General features: G+C 40.8%; 1 protein-coding gene across 4 annotated transcripts in view; it reads right to left on the reverse strand.

Moving 5' to 3' along the window:
- The window catches only part of DPYD (dihydropyrimidine dehydrogenase), a 628,073-nt gene that overhangs the window by 121,551 nt on the left and 491,904 nt on the right, over nucleotides 1-14,618 (reverse strand). For 3 of the 4 annotated variants that reach the window (XM_081946459.1, XM_081946458.1, XM_081946461.1), the window contains 2 exons: nucleotides 8,724-8,844; nucleotides 4,770-4,889 (listed from right to left, as the gene is read on the reverse strand). In XM_081946459.1, the coding sequence (XP_081802585.1) occupies nucleotides 4,770-4,889; nucleotides 8,724-8,844 (241 nt within the window). Of the gene's footprint in view, nucleotides 1-3,558; nucleotides 3,659-4,769; nucleotides 4,890-8,723; nucleotides 8,845-14,618 lie in introns of those variants that run through there. The other variant, XM_081946460.1, reaches the window with a different exon arrangement.

A 14,618-nucleotide genomic window follows, 5' to 3' on the forward strand; every position in this document is an offset into this window, starting at 1 on the left:
CAAATCTATAATTTAGAACTAATCCTATTAGAATAATTTATTTCAGTAATGCAAAAAATAGCATAGTAGAATGCAAACAGCCAGCTCCTCAACTATAGAACAATTTGTAGTTACAATTGCATAACTAGAAAGAACGGCAGTGAGACAGTTTGAGCTATAAATCCTTCTAAATGGAAATCTTCAAAAAAAAAAGTTATGTTCTCTTTGGTATTCTTAGGGGAAAATGGAAGGCAAATTTAATTGTTGCTTATTTTAAAATCCATTCACATATACAACCAAATATGATGAAACATGTGGAGTTCTGAAATGTGTTCGGCGATGGAATAATATTGAAGGAAGGGTACATCTGCCTTTTAAAAATATTTTTTTCTGAACTGATGATCTTTTGCCATGTTTTGAAAGTCATATATAGTAATACTTTAGACCTCCATTAATCAGAAATAACTGGACACGTAACTTATGCCAGCTTTTTCAGAAAACTGATCTGTTGATCCTACAACATGGACACTGAGGAGTCATTAGAAACATTGAGAGCAAGTTTGGTGCAATGTTTAAGTCCTCAGGTTCGGAACCAGGAGACTGAGAGTTCTACTCCTGCCTTAGGAACAAAGCCCGCTGGGGCACCTTGGGCCAGTCAATCTCTCTCAACCCTGGGAAGCAGGCAATGGCAAAACACTTCTGAAATCTTGCCAAGAGAATTCCTGGGACTAGTCCAGGCACTGTCTTGAAGGCAACAAAAAGTGTTGTATGTGTTATAGCTATGTGGCTGAGTAGGCCATATTCTGAATAGCTGCGGAATTCAATTGTCTGTTTTAAGAGCTCCCCGTTTCCATTATGGGGTTTGGATACTGCTATCTATTGAGGAAGCAGCGACTATTGAATAGATTTTATGGGGAATATAAAGCACTCAGTTTTTACAAAATTAGCAAAGGGTGAACTAATAAAAATAGGTAAGAGTTGTTCAGGGAGAAATTCTTAACAATGTTTTCCTATGAATGTGGACAATAGGAATTCAGGTAACCCTAGAGTCTGAAAAATGGGTTATTTCTATTGGTAATAGCTTAAGAAAGAGATGGTGAAAATGAATAGACAAGGATTTGTAAAAATGGATTATACTGCTTGTGATATATTTGGATTCCTGCCATGCATATACAGCAAGTTCAAGCTTGCAGTAGTCCTTAACAAAAAAGTCAAAACACAGAAGTAGGAAGTAGCCACACTGTAGCTGAATGAATATACCTCCCCGAAATCAAACAAAAGACAGTGGAAAAATCTATATATGAATACAGTACAATAAAACAAAGGAGTAAGTCCACTAGACAAAGGAAATAACCAGATGAAAGAGTTCTGAAGTATAATCTGTACTTTTGGAACTAAAAATCAGATCCCAAACTTCCACAGAAGAAACAGATTTTGAGGAGATAGGTTGTTCTGCAAGAAGACTAAGAGAAGAATCCTTATGAGACCTTACCCCAACATTCTCATTGAACTGATGTGCTCATGAATTATATGTCTTTTGCAAGGAGGAAAAAAGTGGCTGAATAACATCTGCATTTACTGACCATGATCGTTTCATTCTAACCACTTTGAGAAGAAACTATATTGAAAAGAACAACTAAGAACACCACCACATGTTCTGAAGATTAAGGAAGTAAGTTCAGGATCTTGGGGATACAGATGATCTCATCCATACTTTCCTATGGAAAAGGAAGTAGGATTGCCAATAAATGATTGCCTAAGTAAATGAGTTAAATGGGAAACCCTGAACAGACCACAATTCTGCCAACCTATTGTCCAGAATTTTGCATTATAATGCTTGAGCAATAGGCCAGACCATGGGTGTCAAACTCAATTGTGTCACGGGTCGGATTGTGATGTGTCACAATGTTTTTTGCCTTTGCGCAGTTGGGATGGGTATGGGTCGCAAGTGACTTATATGGCCTGTGGGCTACCAGTTTGACAGCCTGGGCCTTACCATCAGCATTGTTCTTTTAACATTCTTTACCAACCTCTGCTCAATTGAGTTTTAGCTTTCCTGGTGTTTCTCTCTTTTTCTTAATTTGGAATTTTGGCAGACTTGTGGATGAGCCATTCAAATCTTGGAGATACCATATTAGAAGTATTGCCAGTCCCTACAGGAAAAATGAAAATTCCTAAAGAAGTTCACTTTTTTGGGTGGCTCTTCTAAGTGGGTGGATGGAAAGCCGTAAGCCCGGGTTTGAGAGCCGAACGTCACATGATGGGGTGAGCTCCTGACCTTGCCTCAACTCCTGCAAACCTAAAAGTTTGAAAGCATGCAAATGCGAGTAGAAAAGTAGGTACCACTATGGTGGGAAGATAACCGCATTATGTGCCATCATGCTGGCTACATGACCGTGAAAATGTCTTTTGACAGCGCTGGCTCAATGGCCTTGAAATGGAGATGAGCAATGTCCCCTATAGTCAGCAATGACTAGGGGAATAAAACTCCTTCACACCTTTTTCTTTACCTTCTAGGTTTTGGTCTCTATGTGGAAGCAGAGAGAAAGGACTGAAGTTCCCTTATACCACTCAATTATGTTTATATAACATGAGTGACAGGTTTATCCCAAATAGCCAGGGGGTTGACAATAACTTTGGAAACCCTTGGGACTTTCGCCTCTCCCTGACATCCCAGCACACTCTTTACAAAACAAACAGAGAAACAACATATGCCTTTCTCATTGAAATTGTTTTACCACTATTCTAACTGTGCATGCTTTTGAAATGTTAGGAATTTTATTCATTCCTTTATCCCAAAGGTGCTTTTTCAAGAGGCAAATGGACTTTCTGGTTTTTCTTTGAAGATGTTTTGTTTCTCATCCAAGAAGATTCTTCAGTTCTGACTGGATGGTGGGGATTTAAATCCAATTAGAGCTGAAGAAACTTTTTTGATGAGAAGTGAAACATCTTCAAAGAAAAACCAGAAAATCCAGTTGCCTCTTGAAAAAGCACCTTTGGGACAACCATGACCTGGATGAGTGAGAATCTCCATAGATTTTAATTCATTTAGTTTCCTAAATCTACCAATTTTTCGAGCTGAGTTGAGAATTATTTGTCAGGTGAGCTATCTCTCACAATGGTGCTTTATGGTGGTTTGACTAGATGCTAGCTTTGTTAATTTTATCCTCCCAGACATCATTTGTTAATAGTGCGAATGCTAAAATCTTAAAACTACATTGCAAAAATGCCATTTTTCTGAATTGCGGTGTAGAAATTTCCCTTACTTCTCACGGGCTGGGACTTTTCAAATGACAAGAATATATATCTCCCCTGTAAATACTGTAAATGAAATGAATTTTCAACCATGAAAATAGAGCTTTACTATGGAAATAGGGACAGGCATGGAAAAGCGTAAAGGGTTCAGGTGCCACTATAATCGGCACTATAAACATGCTTTAAATTTGTGGCACAGAGGACATGCTTTTCATAATACAGCAATTTTAGAGTTTTATTGGACGGCCAAGTGATAAAGGAATATTCAGAAATGGCAGTTTGAAATGAATGAAAGTGGGGAAAAACCACACAGCACTAAATCACGTTACTTCTATAAAATACTACTGCAATAGTTCTTTTATTAATTTTTAATGCTCAGCACCCTTGGTGACCTCTTTTATTCTTTTGCTGTCAACATGGCAGCCTGGAAAAAAATTGAAATGGGATAATAAAACGCAGGAAGTACTTAAACCCCCAGAGTATGCAAGTGCATTCTCTCTGCCTTCCCTGTCAGTCTTTCTGCATCTCTGCCAGCCTCCCCCACCATACCTAAGACCCCACAGGGGTGGGAGAGGAACTGGTTTAAGTAACCCAATGTCTGCCTTTATGTACTTTAAGTATTTATTTTAAATGCTCCTTTTAAAACAGAAAGTGTTTATCTGAATAATAGAACTGCTTGAAAGAAGGCTGTTTTCTTTTGTCTGTCTGGCTTCCACTATGTATATTTGGCCTGATTCAGCTGCATTTTGCTCAAACAGCGGGATACCATTATGCTATGAATATTTACCACTGTTTATATCTCCAAGGAGACTAATCTCCATGCCACTACAGTCCAGAAGCTCGGGGTATTGTCTCTGCAGGCCCAGGTTCATGGTGTCACAGCAGCTGAGGCCATGGGGTCAAACAGATTAATCCATCAGTGAAAATAAAGCTCTGTGTTATTGTCTACCAATTCCCCCCACCCCACCCCCACCAGAGGACTTAAAATAACATTCTATGCTGGAATCCACTCTATGGATCAGTTTGGTGTATGCATCACAAAGGGAGAAAAATGGGGGGAAATCAGATCTGTGAAGTTTGGGGGATGTAGCCGAGGAAATGTGTTTATGAAAATGTGTTAAGAAGGCAGATTAAAGTAGGGACTGCACCCTATTAAAAACTACCTGTTTGGGAATGTTTATGTTTGTCTTCTCCCAGTGCCCTTTGATTAGCCCCTGTCTAACATGTGCCCTGACAACTATGACAGAATGAAAAATCTCAGGAAAAATGTGGATCGTAAGAAAAAAGCGACTTCCTTCATTACTCAGGATTGACCCTATCAATAAAATTGGGTTGCAGGGTTTCACCATTCAGGAAAGGGCAGTCCATGAGCCCTCACAGTCAATCTGTTCCATCTGTCATGATTATTAGTAAACACTGACCAGCAACAAACCTACAAATACCGTAGGCACAATAATGCAGTCATATTGACGGTATCTCTTGCTGATTCCCAGGCCGCAAAGAAGGGACTTTTAATAAGAAGGACCAATACTTACCTGATACTCCGCCATAGGTGGTCTTTTTGCTGTACCCTACAGAAGGCCAAGGCGTGCCATCTGCCTTCAGTCCCATCAACCCTGACACAGTATTGGTGGCTGTAACACCATCTGCATCACCTACAAGACATTTAGTGATAGTTTTAATAAGCATGTGAGCACAGCAAGTTACAGAAATGGTTACATGGTAGTACTAATTAGATGACAAAGCTTTCTAGCTATTAAAAAAAGTATCAACATCATGGTGTTAATATGATTTTCAACATTCACAGAGAATTTGAAACCTTCAATGTAAATCCTGATGTACATTTTTCACAGGGCCAGGATTAGCTGTAAGTGCTAATAATCACATGATCTTATATGTAATGAATGAACGGCCTGGAGAATTTTTATAGTTGACAAGGTGAAGACAGACAGATTGACGCAACACTTCCTTCCCCCTACAAATGACCCAAATGATTAAGCAAGGAAACTACCTCCAGCCTCTAAGAAAGATCAAAGGCAAAATATTATTGTTGGCTGTTAAAATCAGTAATTTAGATTAATGGTTATTAATTTTTAAAAATGCTTAAAGGCGTCATTTCTATTTTCAATCAACTCACTATATATTCTCTTTTCTACAGATGTGTGAATACCAGGACCTAATTGGGACAGTGAAGAGCTAGTAAATTTTCCCCAATGGAGCCCAAGCATTTTTTAATCCCTTGCAAGCAGTTTCGTCTAATAGTATTGGTGTAATGTGCAGTATAAATTAAACCAACTAACAGTGTGAGGAGGTCCTATTCTTATCTACTCTACCCTTATGTTATAGACCATATTTCTCCTAATCAGTGACGTGCAGTCAGGTGAGGCAAGTGAGGCACAGCCTAACCTCTCATCATCAGGGCAGCGAGTCATTTGATGGGAAACTTGCCTTTTGGGAGGAATGATCCAGCTTGGCTCCCGCTTTCAATCTGCCGCCCAACGACCGAACAGAGAAGCGAAGAGGCAGGAGAGACAAAGCAGGAGCCAAGCCGAGTCATTCCTTCCAAGAGGCAAGTTTCCTATCGAATGACTCGCTGCCCTAGACTCGAGGCTCCAGTCCAGCCTGCGGTGCTTGCAGCCCCCGCCAGCTCCTCCAGGGACTCCCAAGCTCGGCACCAGAGAGCCGCCGCGAGAGAGGCCGGCCAGATTGCCTGGGCGGCGGCAGAGGTTCCCTTTGTTCTTTCGGGTGCGGGAAGCGGGGGGGGAGAGGCTTCCTCCTCTCCGTCCGCTCCCCATCTGCGCTGCCCTTGCCCGACAAGCGTGCCCCGGATTCCGCGCTGCTCTGGCAGGCGGTGCCGTGGCCGAATCCCAGGGCGGAGGGCGGCAGGTCGCAACTGAGCATGCCTGACTGTGGAATTCTGGGAGTTGAAGTCCACAAGTCTAAAAAAATTGCTGCCTCACCAGCTATAAACCTCACTGCACGTCACTGCTCCTAATTGACCTTGCTTCATAGAGTACATTCTCATACTCCCAGTTTACTTTCCGGTCAGTCCACAGGGAGCTGGGTCTCTTATTCCTTACTTTGTTTTTCTTCTGTTCCTCTTCTCTCCTCCATCCTATCAACTCCCTTGTCAACTTTTCCTCCTTCCAACTAAATGTAATGGCATCTGTTTTCAAGTCTAACCCCTTCTCACTGTGCCTTTGCTATGCCCTATTTTCAGTTTTGTATCAATATCTCCCACTTAAAGCCTTTATGTTGTCTCCTCTCTAATCAGGCTTAGGGTGAGACAGATAACAATTCAATGAAATAGAAAGAGATCCTCAGAGTAGGTTGATTGTGATAATCCAATGGAATAGAACATTTTAATAAGATTCACTTCTGATATAAATATTGGTGAACACAGATGAAACTGTCAGGGTTATCCAATTTTTAGACAGCTTTTTAAGTTGGTGATAGGGAAATTTTATTTAGGTCTACATAAGTACAAAGCAATACAAGAAAACTGAAATCATATACTTTGAGAAGACATATACAGTATCTAAAATATTGAAAACTGACTGCATGTACAGATGGGCCAATCATATATTTGGTGTTTTCATAAAGATAAGAAATAGGGAAGTGTGTCCCTATTTGGGGACCACATAAATGTTCCACATTTACAGAAGGTTTTCTAGTTTTTCTTCCAAGAGGAAGAATTGGAGAAGATAACAAAATACAAAGACCTGCAAATAGAAATAGAATGACTGTGGCAAAACAAAGCAAATAACCTATAGTAATAGACGCCTTGGGAGCAATCCCAAAACAACTGGAGCATCACTTAAACACCATCGGCATTGATCACCACCTGTCAATTGCAAAAGGCAGCTTTGCTCGGAACAGTTTACATCCTGCAATTATATTTTTAACACCACCAAACATCTCTCTATGCCTATCCTAGGTCCTTGGGAAGGCCTTGATAGATGGACAAAAATGCCAAATTTCATCTGAACATCTGACTGTGTAACGAACCATAATAAATCTTAACCTTACATATCCTTTAGTTCCATCAAGTTCTTATGAAACCCTAGAGTTCCATGGAACAGTTTGAAAAACAATTCAATGTTGCCATCTTGTGGGACTGAACATTGTGTTTTCCTATCATGGCCCCTTGTCCTCTGGAACGGCATCTCCCCAAAGATTCATATGGCATCAATTCTCCAGGGATCCTGCAAAGCCTTTAAGATCTAGTTCTGTTTCCAGGTCTGGGGTTAATTGTGGTTGTTATGTATAGGTGGAGCCCCTGTTGTTCTGTTGTATGGTTTATTGTTCTAACTGTTTTAATCCAAGTTGCCTGTTAATGAAGGGTTTAATTGTTTAATAATTTTAACTGCTTTGAGGGCACTACTGCACCCAGAGTCTTCTGCAATAGGCAGCTGTAGCAACTAATAAATTAAATTAAACCCTATTGATATAAATGCCAGCATTATAAATAACAGCAGCTGCAATGATAAAACGGGCAAGTGGTATTAAAAATTAGAAGAACTGGATACTTGCCAAGACCCTTAGCTCACCTTACAGATCACTATCGCGAGTCCCTGGATACATTTGGGTTACCTGCCCACATACTGTGCCTCCAAAAGAGAAAATGGAAAGCTTGAAAGAAGCAAGGAAGACCAAGCTATCCAGACCATTTATTTGCTTGCCAATGTACACTTTGGGACAAATAAGGAGCTCTGGTAGTTCAGTGGCTAGAACACATTATTGCAAGCCAACTCTGCCCACACCAGAGTTCGATCCCGATGGGTCTCAAGATTGGGCCTCAAGATTGACTCAGTCTTCCATCCTTCTGAAATCAATAAAATTGTTGGGGGCAATATGCAAATAATGCTTAGATTGTAAACTGCCCAGAGAGTGCTGTAAAGCCCTATAGGGTGGTATATAAGCCTAAAATGCTATTGCTACACTAAGGAGTAACAGTGATAGACCAGGGCAAATATAAAGGAAGTGACCCTGTTGAGACACTAGGGTCTGTACACAAATTGAGCTTTTGACGACTTTTGGAGAACCTCCTCAAAAACTTCCAAACTCTTTTTTAACACTGAAAGGAAGTAAAAGCATAATTAGCAGATGAAGGAGTAAGGCAGAGGTCTTCACACCTGGCAACTTTAAGACTTGTGTACTTCAACTCCCAGAATTCTCAGGGAGAATTCTCTGGGAGAAGCAGAGCTGGCTGGAGAATTCTGGGAGATGAAGTCCACAAGTCTTAAAGTTGCCAAGTTTGAAGACCTCTGGACTAAAGTAATGTATCATTCAGTTTGTAGTTTCAGCCATGTTTTCCACATTATTTTTTATGCTCAGGAAATCTGGGGGTGGGGGGTGGGGATGGGAGAAAAAGAGAAATGGTAAATCTTCTTATGTTCTCTACTTCTCAAAATAGCGTTTTACTTTTGTATCTATCAAGTTGCAAATTTTAAGAAAGAGTGAAATGCGGATATGTCTGAATTTGTTACCTTCTTGGGCAGCCCTCGCAATGTTCACAATGTTTGTGACATTTGGCGTCAGCTTGGCAAAGAAAGGAATCTGAACAGCTTGTCTCACCCAACGACAGATGTTGCGTACCAGCTCTGGATCCTGTTCAAATAGGTCAGATCAATACAGTGCATAATTAAAAGTAATGTGATCAAAACTTTCCAACAATCTGCTTTCCTGTAGTTTTCAATGCGTAATTATATTTCAATACTCTGCTTTGCCTCATTAATTTAAGCTATGTCAACATTCTAAGTAGTATGGGGGGAAAAACTATACTAAAATATATATTGATATGTGAAGCATAAACTGTAAAGTGTGTGTGTGTGTGTGTGTATGTCTGTGTTGTGGAATTAAACAGCCTCCTGTTTGGAATTTTAAAACAATGTGAATCAGCAGAAGAAAACCATTATAAGAGACTAGACTTTTCTTAGAGAAAGATATTTCAGAAATGCTAATCCCTCCCGCTACCCAATGGGAGAATAGATGACCATATATGCTTTGAAATTGAAATGGATTGCCATTTGCAAATACATACATCACCTGTCAGCCTCTCCTTATCCTATTTTCTAAACGTGGGGGAAGGGAGGAAAAAGGGAGCAGAAATGAAATATACGGTACATCACCTAAAAGAGACAAAGAGTGTGGAGGAAAGAATTCATTCTCATGAGTATCCATTTCTACAATCTAAAATAACTATGCTGAACACATTTGGATCAACTCCAATGCCATGATCTGTTGAAAATTGGCAAAATTCAGTAGGCACAGTTCAATAGATAGCATGCTAATCACGACTGCACTGAAACACTTGGCACTTGGATCCGATCTTGGAAATAGATTTTATTTTGTCAAAAAGCTGTAATAAAAACTTGATTAACATAACTGCATTCAGTTGTTTTTGTTTAAGCTTTTGCTGCTTTACATAAAGTATTACAACGAATTACATATATATTTTCTGAAGGTGGTAGAAGATGGCTTTGTTTGGTTGGGCTGCTGAGCAGTTTGGACTTGGTTAATATTTGGCTAGCTCCAGGACATGATTAGGGTTAAAGGCTAATTTTGAGTAATATTAAATTTATTTTCTTCCTTGTTTTTCTCGTTAGATGTACTTTATAAATTAAACCAATTAGGGAATGCTTTAATGCAGATTTTTTTTTGCTGCAGAATACTTTGTTATTGGCTTGGCATCAGTACCTTGATCTCTGATCACCGCTAGGGCCTTCACATCAATTGTGATTAGCTATCAATTGCCATTTTAATTTCCCCCCAGTGCTATAAATTGTGAAATTAAGCTCCGAATGATGGGGATTCCTCCCAAAATAGACATGGTCCCTGAAGGGCATCTTGCTTGGGATTCCTTCAGTCCTTTAGCTAGCTTTGTGTATTACAGACCTGTCCAGCATAAGAGTGTCAATTGTGTGATTAAAAAAATATCCCCAAAAATTGATTTACAAGTCATTTTATGGAAGGTTTAAAAAAAAACTCCTGCTCTGATATAAATCGGAAGTTCGGAGATATATACATTAACCTTTTCCTAAATTAGCTGGCAGGGTGATATTTAACTACTCTTCCACCCACCTGTCCACAAAATAACCTCCCAGCAATTATTTTGACAGGGTCAAAGCTTTTCTGAATACTCATCTCCTTGGATGAAAAGTTCAGGATGACAAAAAGCTAAATGGGAAAAAAAGAGATCAACTTATACTCTTTAAAGACAGAAATAGAAATCTTGAAGCCCTACCTTCCTGGGACAGCCTTCAGAGGATAATCAGATATGTCTTTCAGTTGATAATGGCTCTGGAGAAGTAATGCTCTTTAATTGCATACATTTTATTTTATTTTATAATTTGGTAATGAGGCTGTCAAGCGTTCTGACAACCACTGATAAACTATATTAAAATCTTCAATATCTATTTTATTATTTGATATTTATATGTAAAAAAAGTTCTCAAAAACCCCAAAATAAAATAAAAATGTGTTCTAATCAAACTAAAAATTAAAGCAAAGGCAGGAAAACAAGAGGAAATATAGACAAGGAATTAGTAGATTTAACCTACCTGGGGAAAGGAGAGTTTACAGAACCCTTGGTGTTCTCTGAGCTTAGAGAACTCCATACTTGAATCAACCCTGAGCTACTTATTTCTCTTCTATAAAGATAAATGTTCCCCTCGTACATATGTGCTTGTACATATGTACTAGTTCCCCTCGTACATATGTGCTACATATGTGCTAACCCTAACCCTAACCCTGACTCTACAGGACGGTGCTCATCTCCATTTCAAAACCGAAGAACCAGCGTTTTGCGAAGACGTCTCCATGGTCATGTGGCCGGCATGACTAAACGCCAAAGGTGCACAGAATGCTGTAACCTTCCCACCAAAGTGGTTTCTATTTTTCTACTTGCATTTTTACATGCTTTCGAACTGCTAGGTTGGCAGAAGCTGGGACAAGTAATGGGAGCTCACTCCATTACGTGGCACTAGGGATTCGAACTGCCGACCTTTCTGATCGACAAGCTCAGCTTCTTAGCCACCATGTCTCTTCTATAAGGTGGCTTATATTAGAATGTCCAAACTCCATAAAGCCCCAAAGAATGTTAATAAATTGCAAACAAATACAAGCTAAACTTCTGCTTCTCCAGAACACAGGCTCTAAGATGAGAGCTGGGCCACCAAACATGCTAGTATAATTCTGAGAGAAATCTATTTTTCTCGGTGTCCTGTTGACTCCTACAAGTGCAAAATTATTTTGCCAACAATATAGTAAAATAACTTCTTTTTTTCAATGAGCAAGTGGTGCCTTACCACCACATTTTTTATTTATTTTTCTCACACATGCACAGCCTAATATGAAAAGGAAAGATTTATGGAAGAGATGGCAATTGTCCAGTTCCCCATCCCCTGGCAATTCTCTTTTTAGACATTAAATACTGTCTCAAATTCCTTTTTAGTTTTACTACTAAATTAAAAAGAGTGCTAGAGATTTTGGTTTTTAGAGGAGAGCAAAGTTTAAAAAGTACAAAAAGTGTATCTGCACCAGTAAAAATGTCAATATGTATTCCAATATTTCTAATAAGTTTGTGGAAATACTGTGGACTGGATCTGATTGACCAGTCTGAATGGTTGAGTGGGATGAATTTTCTACATAAATTCCAATCATAAAATTGAAGCAGATTATTTTCCAATTTATATTAGGGTTTTTCTTTTTTTGGTCTTATTTACATAGACCTAGTTTGATACATTTCAGAAAGTTTGTACTGAGATCATAGATACATGAAACAGAATTATAAATTCTAGAATTAAATGGAAACTGAAATAATATTAATAGATGTATTAGACAACTTGATGGAAAAATGAATTATATATACTGTATATATCAATATATCTGATCTATTTGAACTGCAACTTGCAACTGCCAGCTCCCCATTGGCTTTGCTTGTGGGAAACCAGTAGGAAGTCTAAAGTCATGTGAGGTCCTTGTTTAACAACTTGTGATCCTTACTTAATGAGAGAGACTGCTGGGATTGCTATTGTTAAGTGATATGGTCACGGGATATTGTCTCAGTGATAGAAATTCAAATCCCAAATACTGTTATTAAGCAACGACTATCTGTATCACAAGGGAAACAAACTGGATGTGGTTTATGTTAGAAAAACCCATTCCAGGTATTAATTACCATTCTGGTTCTTTCCCCTCATCCATTCTTTATCTATATTTCCACAGAAAAATAAAATGAAGCCAATACTGCTTGTCTTCTTTTCATGGTAGCTGAAAAGGAGGGGGAAAAAATCCAAACAAAGAATAAAAGAGAGGAAACAGTAGCAGCTTGGATGGCCTGAAACAAATTATAGCAATTGCCAGCTCATTAGTAAATGGGTGCTTTAAGTTCCTGATTGGTGGGTCAATTCCATAAGCACTCATTGCCAGGTATGTTAGATTTTCCTTTCTTTCTCCAGTTGTGCAAGTAGAGGTCATTTATTTTTGTGAAAAAACTCCTCTACTTTTAAGAGGAGGGGGGAAGGTCTTGTGAGTCTTCATCTCCTACAGCACCCTGACTACTAACTGAGAAGTCATTGTTGAGGCCTGGTGTTTTATTGGCAAAATTTCAGAAGTGGTTGGCCATTGTCTCCTTCCTGTGACTGACCCAAAGTCACTGTTAGTCATGTACGACTAGATCCACAAGTGTAGGTTCAATTAAACTGTTTTATCACTAAAGAGTTTATGCACAGGAATATTCTCAACTAACACTTAGAATCTGCTTGGAGTTAGAGAAGGATCCACAGAATTCAAGGGAGGCTGGACTTAATTCGGCTGTGGCTACATAGCGATTCTAGGCTGATCCCTCTTTTAACTCTGCCTTCAGATTCTGCCACTCCTTTTCCATCAGTCACCCAGCTGACTTCTTGCCTAAGATGGGACTGGAACTCATGACCTTCTGGTTTCTAGTCTGATCAAATCAAATTTTTATTTGCTTAGCCGCACCCTCTCCAGAAGGACTCGGGGCGGCGTACAATTAAAAACACATAAAATATACAAATATAAACAGTAACATATGCATGGAGGAGGTAAACAAATGGATAAAATAGAATTAAAATTTCAATTTAAAAATCCCCTCAATTACGATACAGAATACAAAATTAAAAAACCCGTCAGGAGCGATATGATAAAACTATGGTTGAGCCAGGCCAGCTACTTGGAAGAGATGGGCCTTGAGCTTTACGTGGAAGGAGCGGAGGTCAGAGGTGGTCCTGATATCAGGGGGGAGGTCGTTCCACAGGGCTGGGCCCGTCAGAGAAGGCTCTGCTCCTAGGCGTCGCCCCCCGACACTGTCTGGTGGACGGCACCTGGAGAAGTCCCTCTCTGTGCGAGCGAATTGGTCGCAGGGATGTATGGGGCAAGATACGATCCCGCAAGTAACTAGGTCCTGAGCCATGGAGCGCTTTGAAGATCGTTATCAAAACCTTGAAACGCACCCGATAGACCACAGGAAGCCAGTGCAGCTCGCGCAGGAGAGGTGTCACATTGGAGTACCTCGTACTCCCCATAATCACCCGCGCGGCCGCATTCTGGACCAACTGGAGTCTCCGGGTGCATCTCAAGGGAAGCCCCATGTAGAGAGCATTGCAGTAGTCAAGGCGAGACGTCACCAGCGCATGAGTGACTGTGCGTAAGGCATCCCGGTCCAATAGGGGGCACAATTGGCGCACCAGGCGAACCTGGTGGAACGCCCCCCTTGCCACGGCTGTCACATGGTCATCCATGGACAGCCGGGCATCCAGGAGGACGCCCAAATTGCACGCCCGCCCCACGGGGGCCAGTTGTACACCCCCAATGGCCAGAGATGGAAGTAACTGGTTGAACCGGGAGGCCGGAACCCACAGCCACTCCGTCTTGGAGGGGTTGAGCTTGAGTCGGTTGTCATCCATCCAGACCCGTACGGCTTCCAAGCACCGGGACATCACTTCGACGGCCTCGTTGGGGTGGTTCGGGGTGGAAATGTACAGCTGAGTATCATCAGCGTACAGATGATATCCCACCCCAAAACCACGAATGATCTCACCCAGCGGCTTCATATATGTGTTGAACAGGAGCGGCGAGAGGACCAACCCCTGTGGCACCCCACAGATGAGGGGGCTTAGGGTCGACCTCTGCTCCCCTGCCAACACACGTTGCGTCCGGCCGGAAAGGTAGGAGTCGAACCACCGCAAAACGGTGCCCCGAACCCCCAACCCTCCAGTCGGTGCAACAGGATACCATGGTCGATGGTATCAAAAGCCGCCGAGAGGTCTAATAGGACCAGGATAGAGGAACAACCCCTATCTCTGGCCCTCCAGAGATCATCCACCAACGCGACCAAGGCCGTCTCCGTGCTGTGTCCG

Source organism: Natrix helvetica (assembly GCF_964273705.1).
Source record: "Natrix helvetica genome assembly, chromosome: 3".
NCBI classification, from domain to species: domain Eukaryota; kingdom Metazoa; phylum Chordata; class Lepidosauria; order Squamata; family Natricidae; genus Natrix; species Natrix helvetica.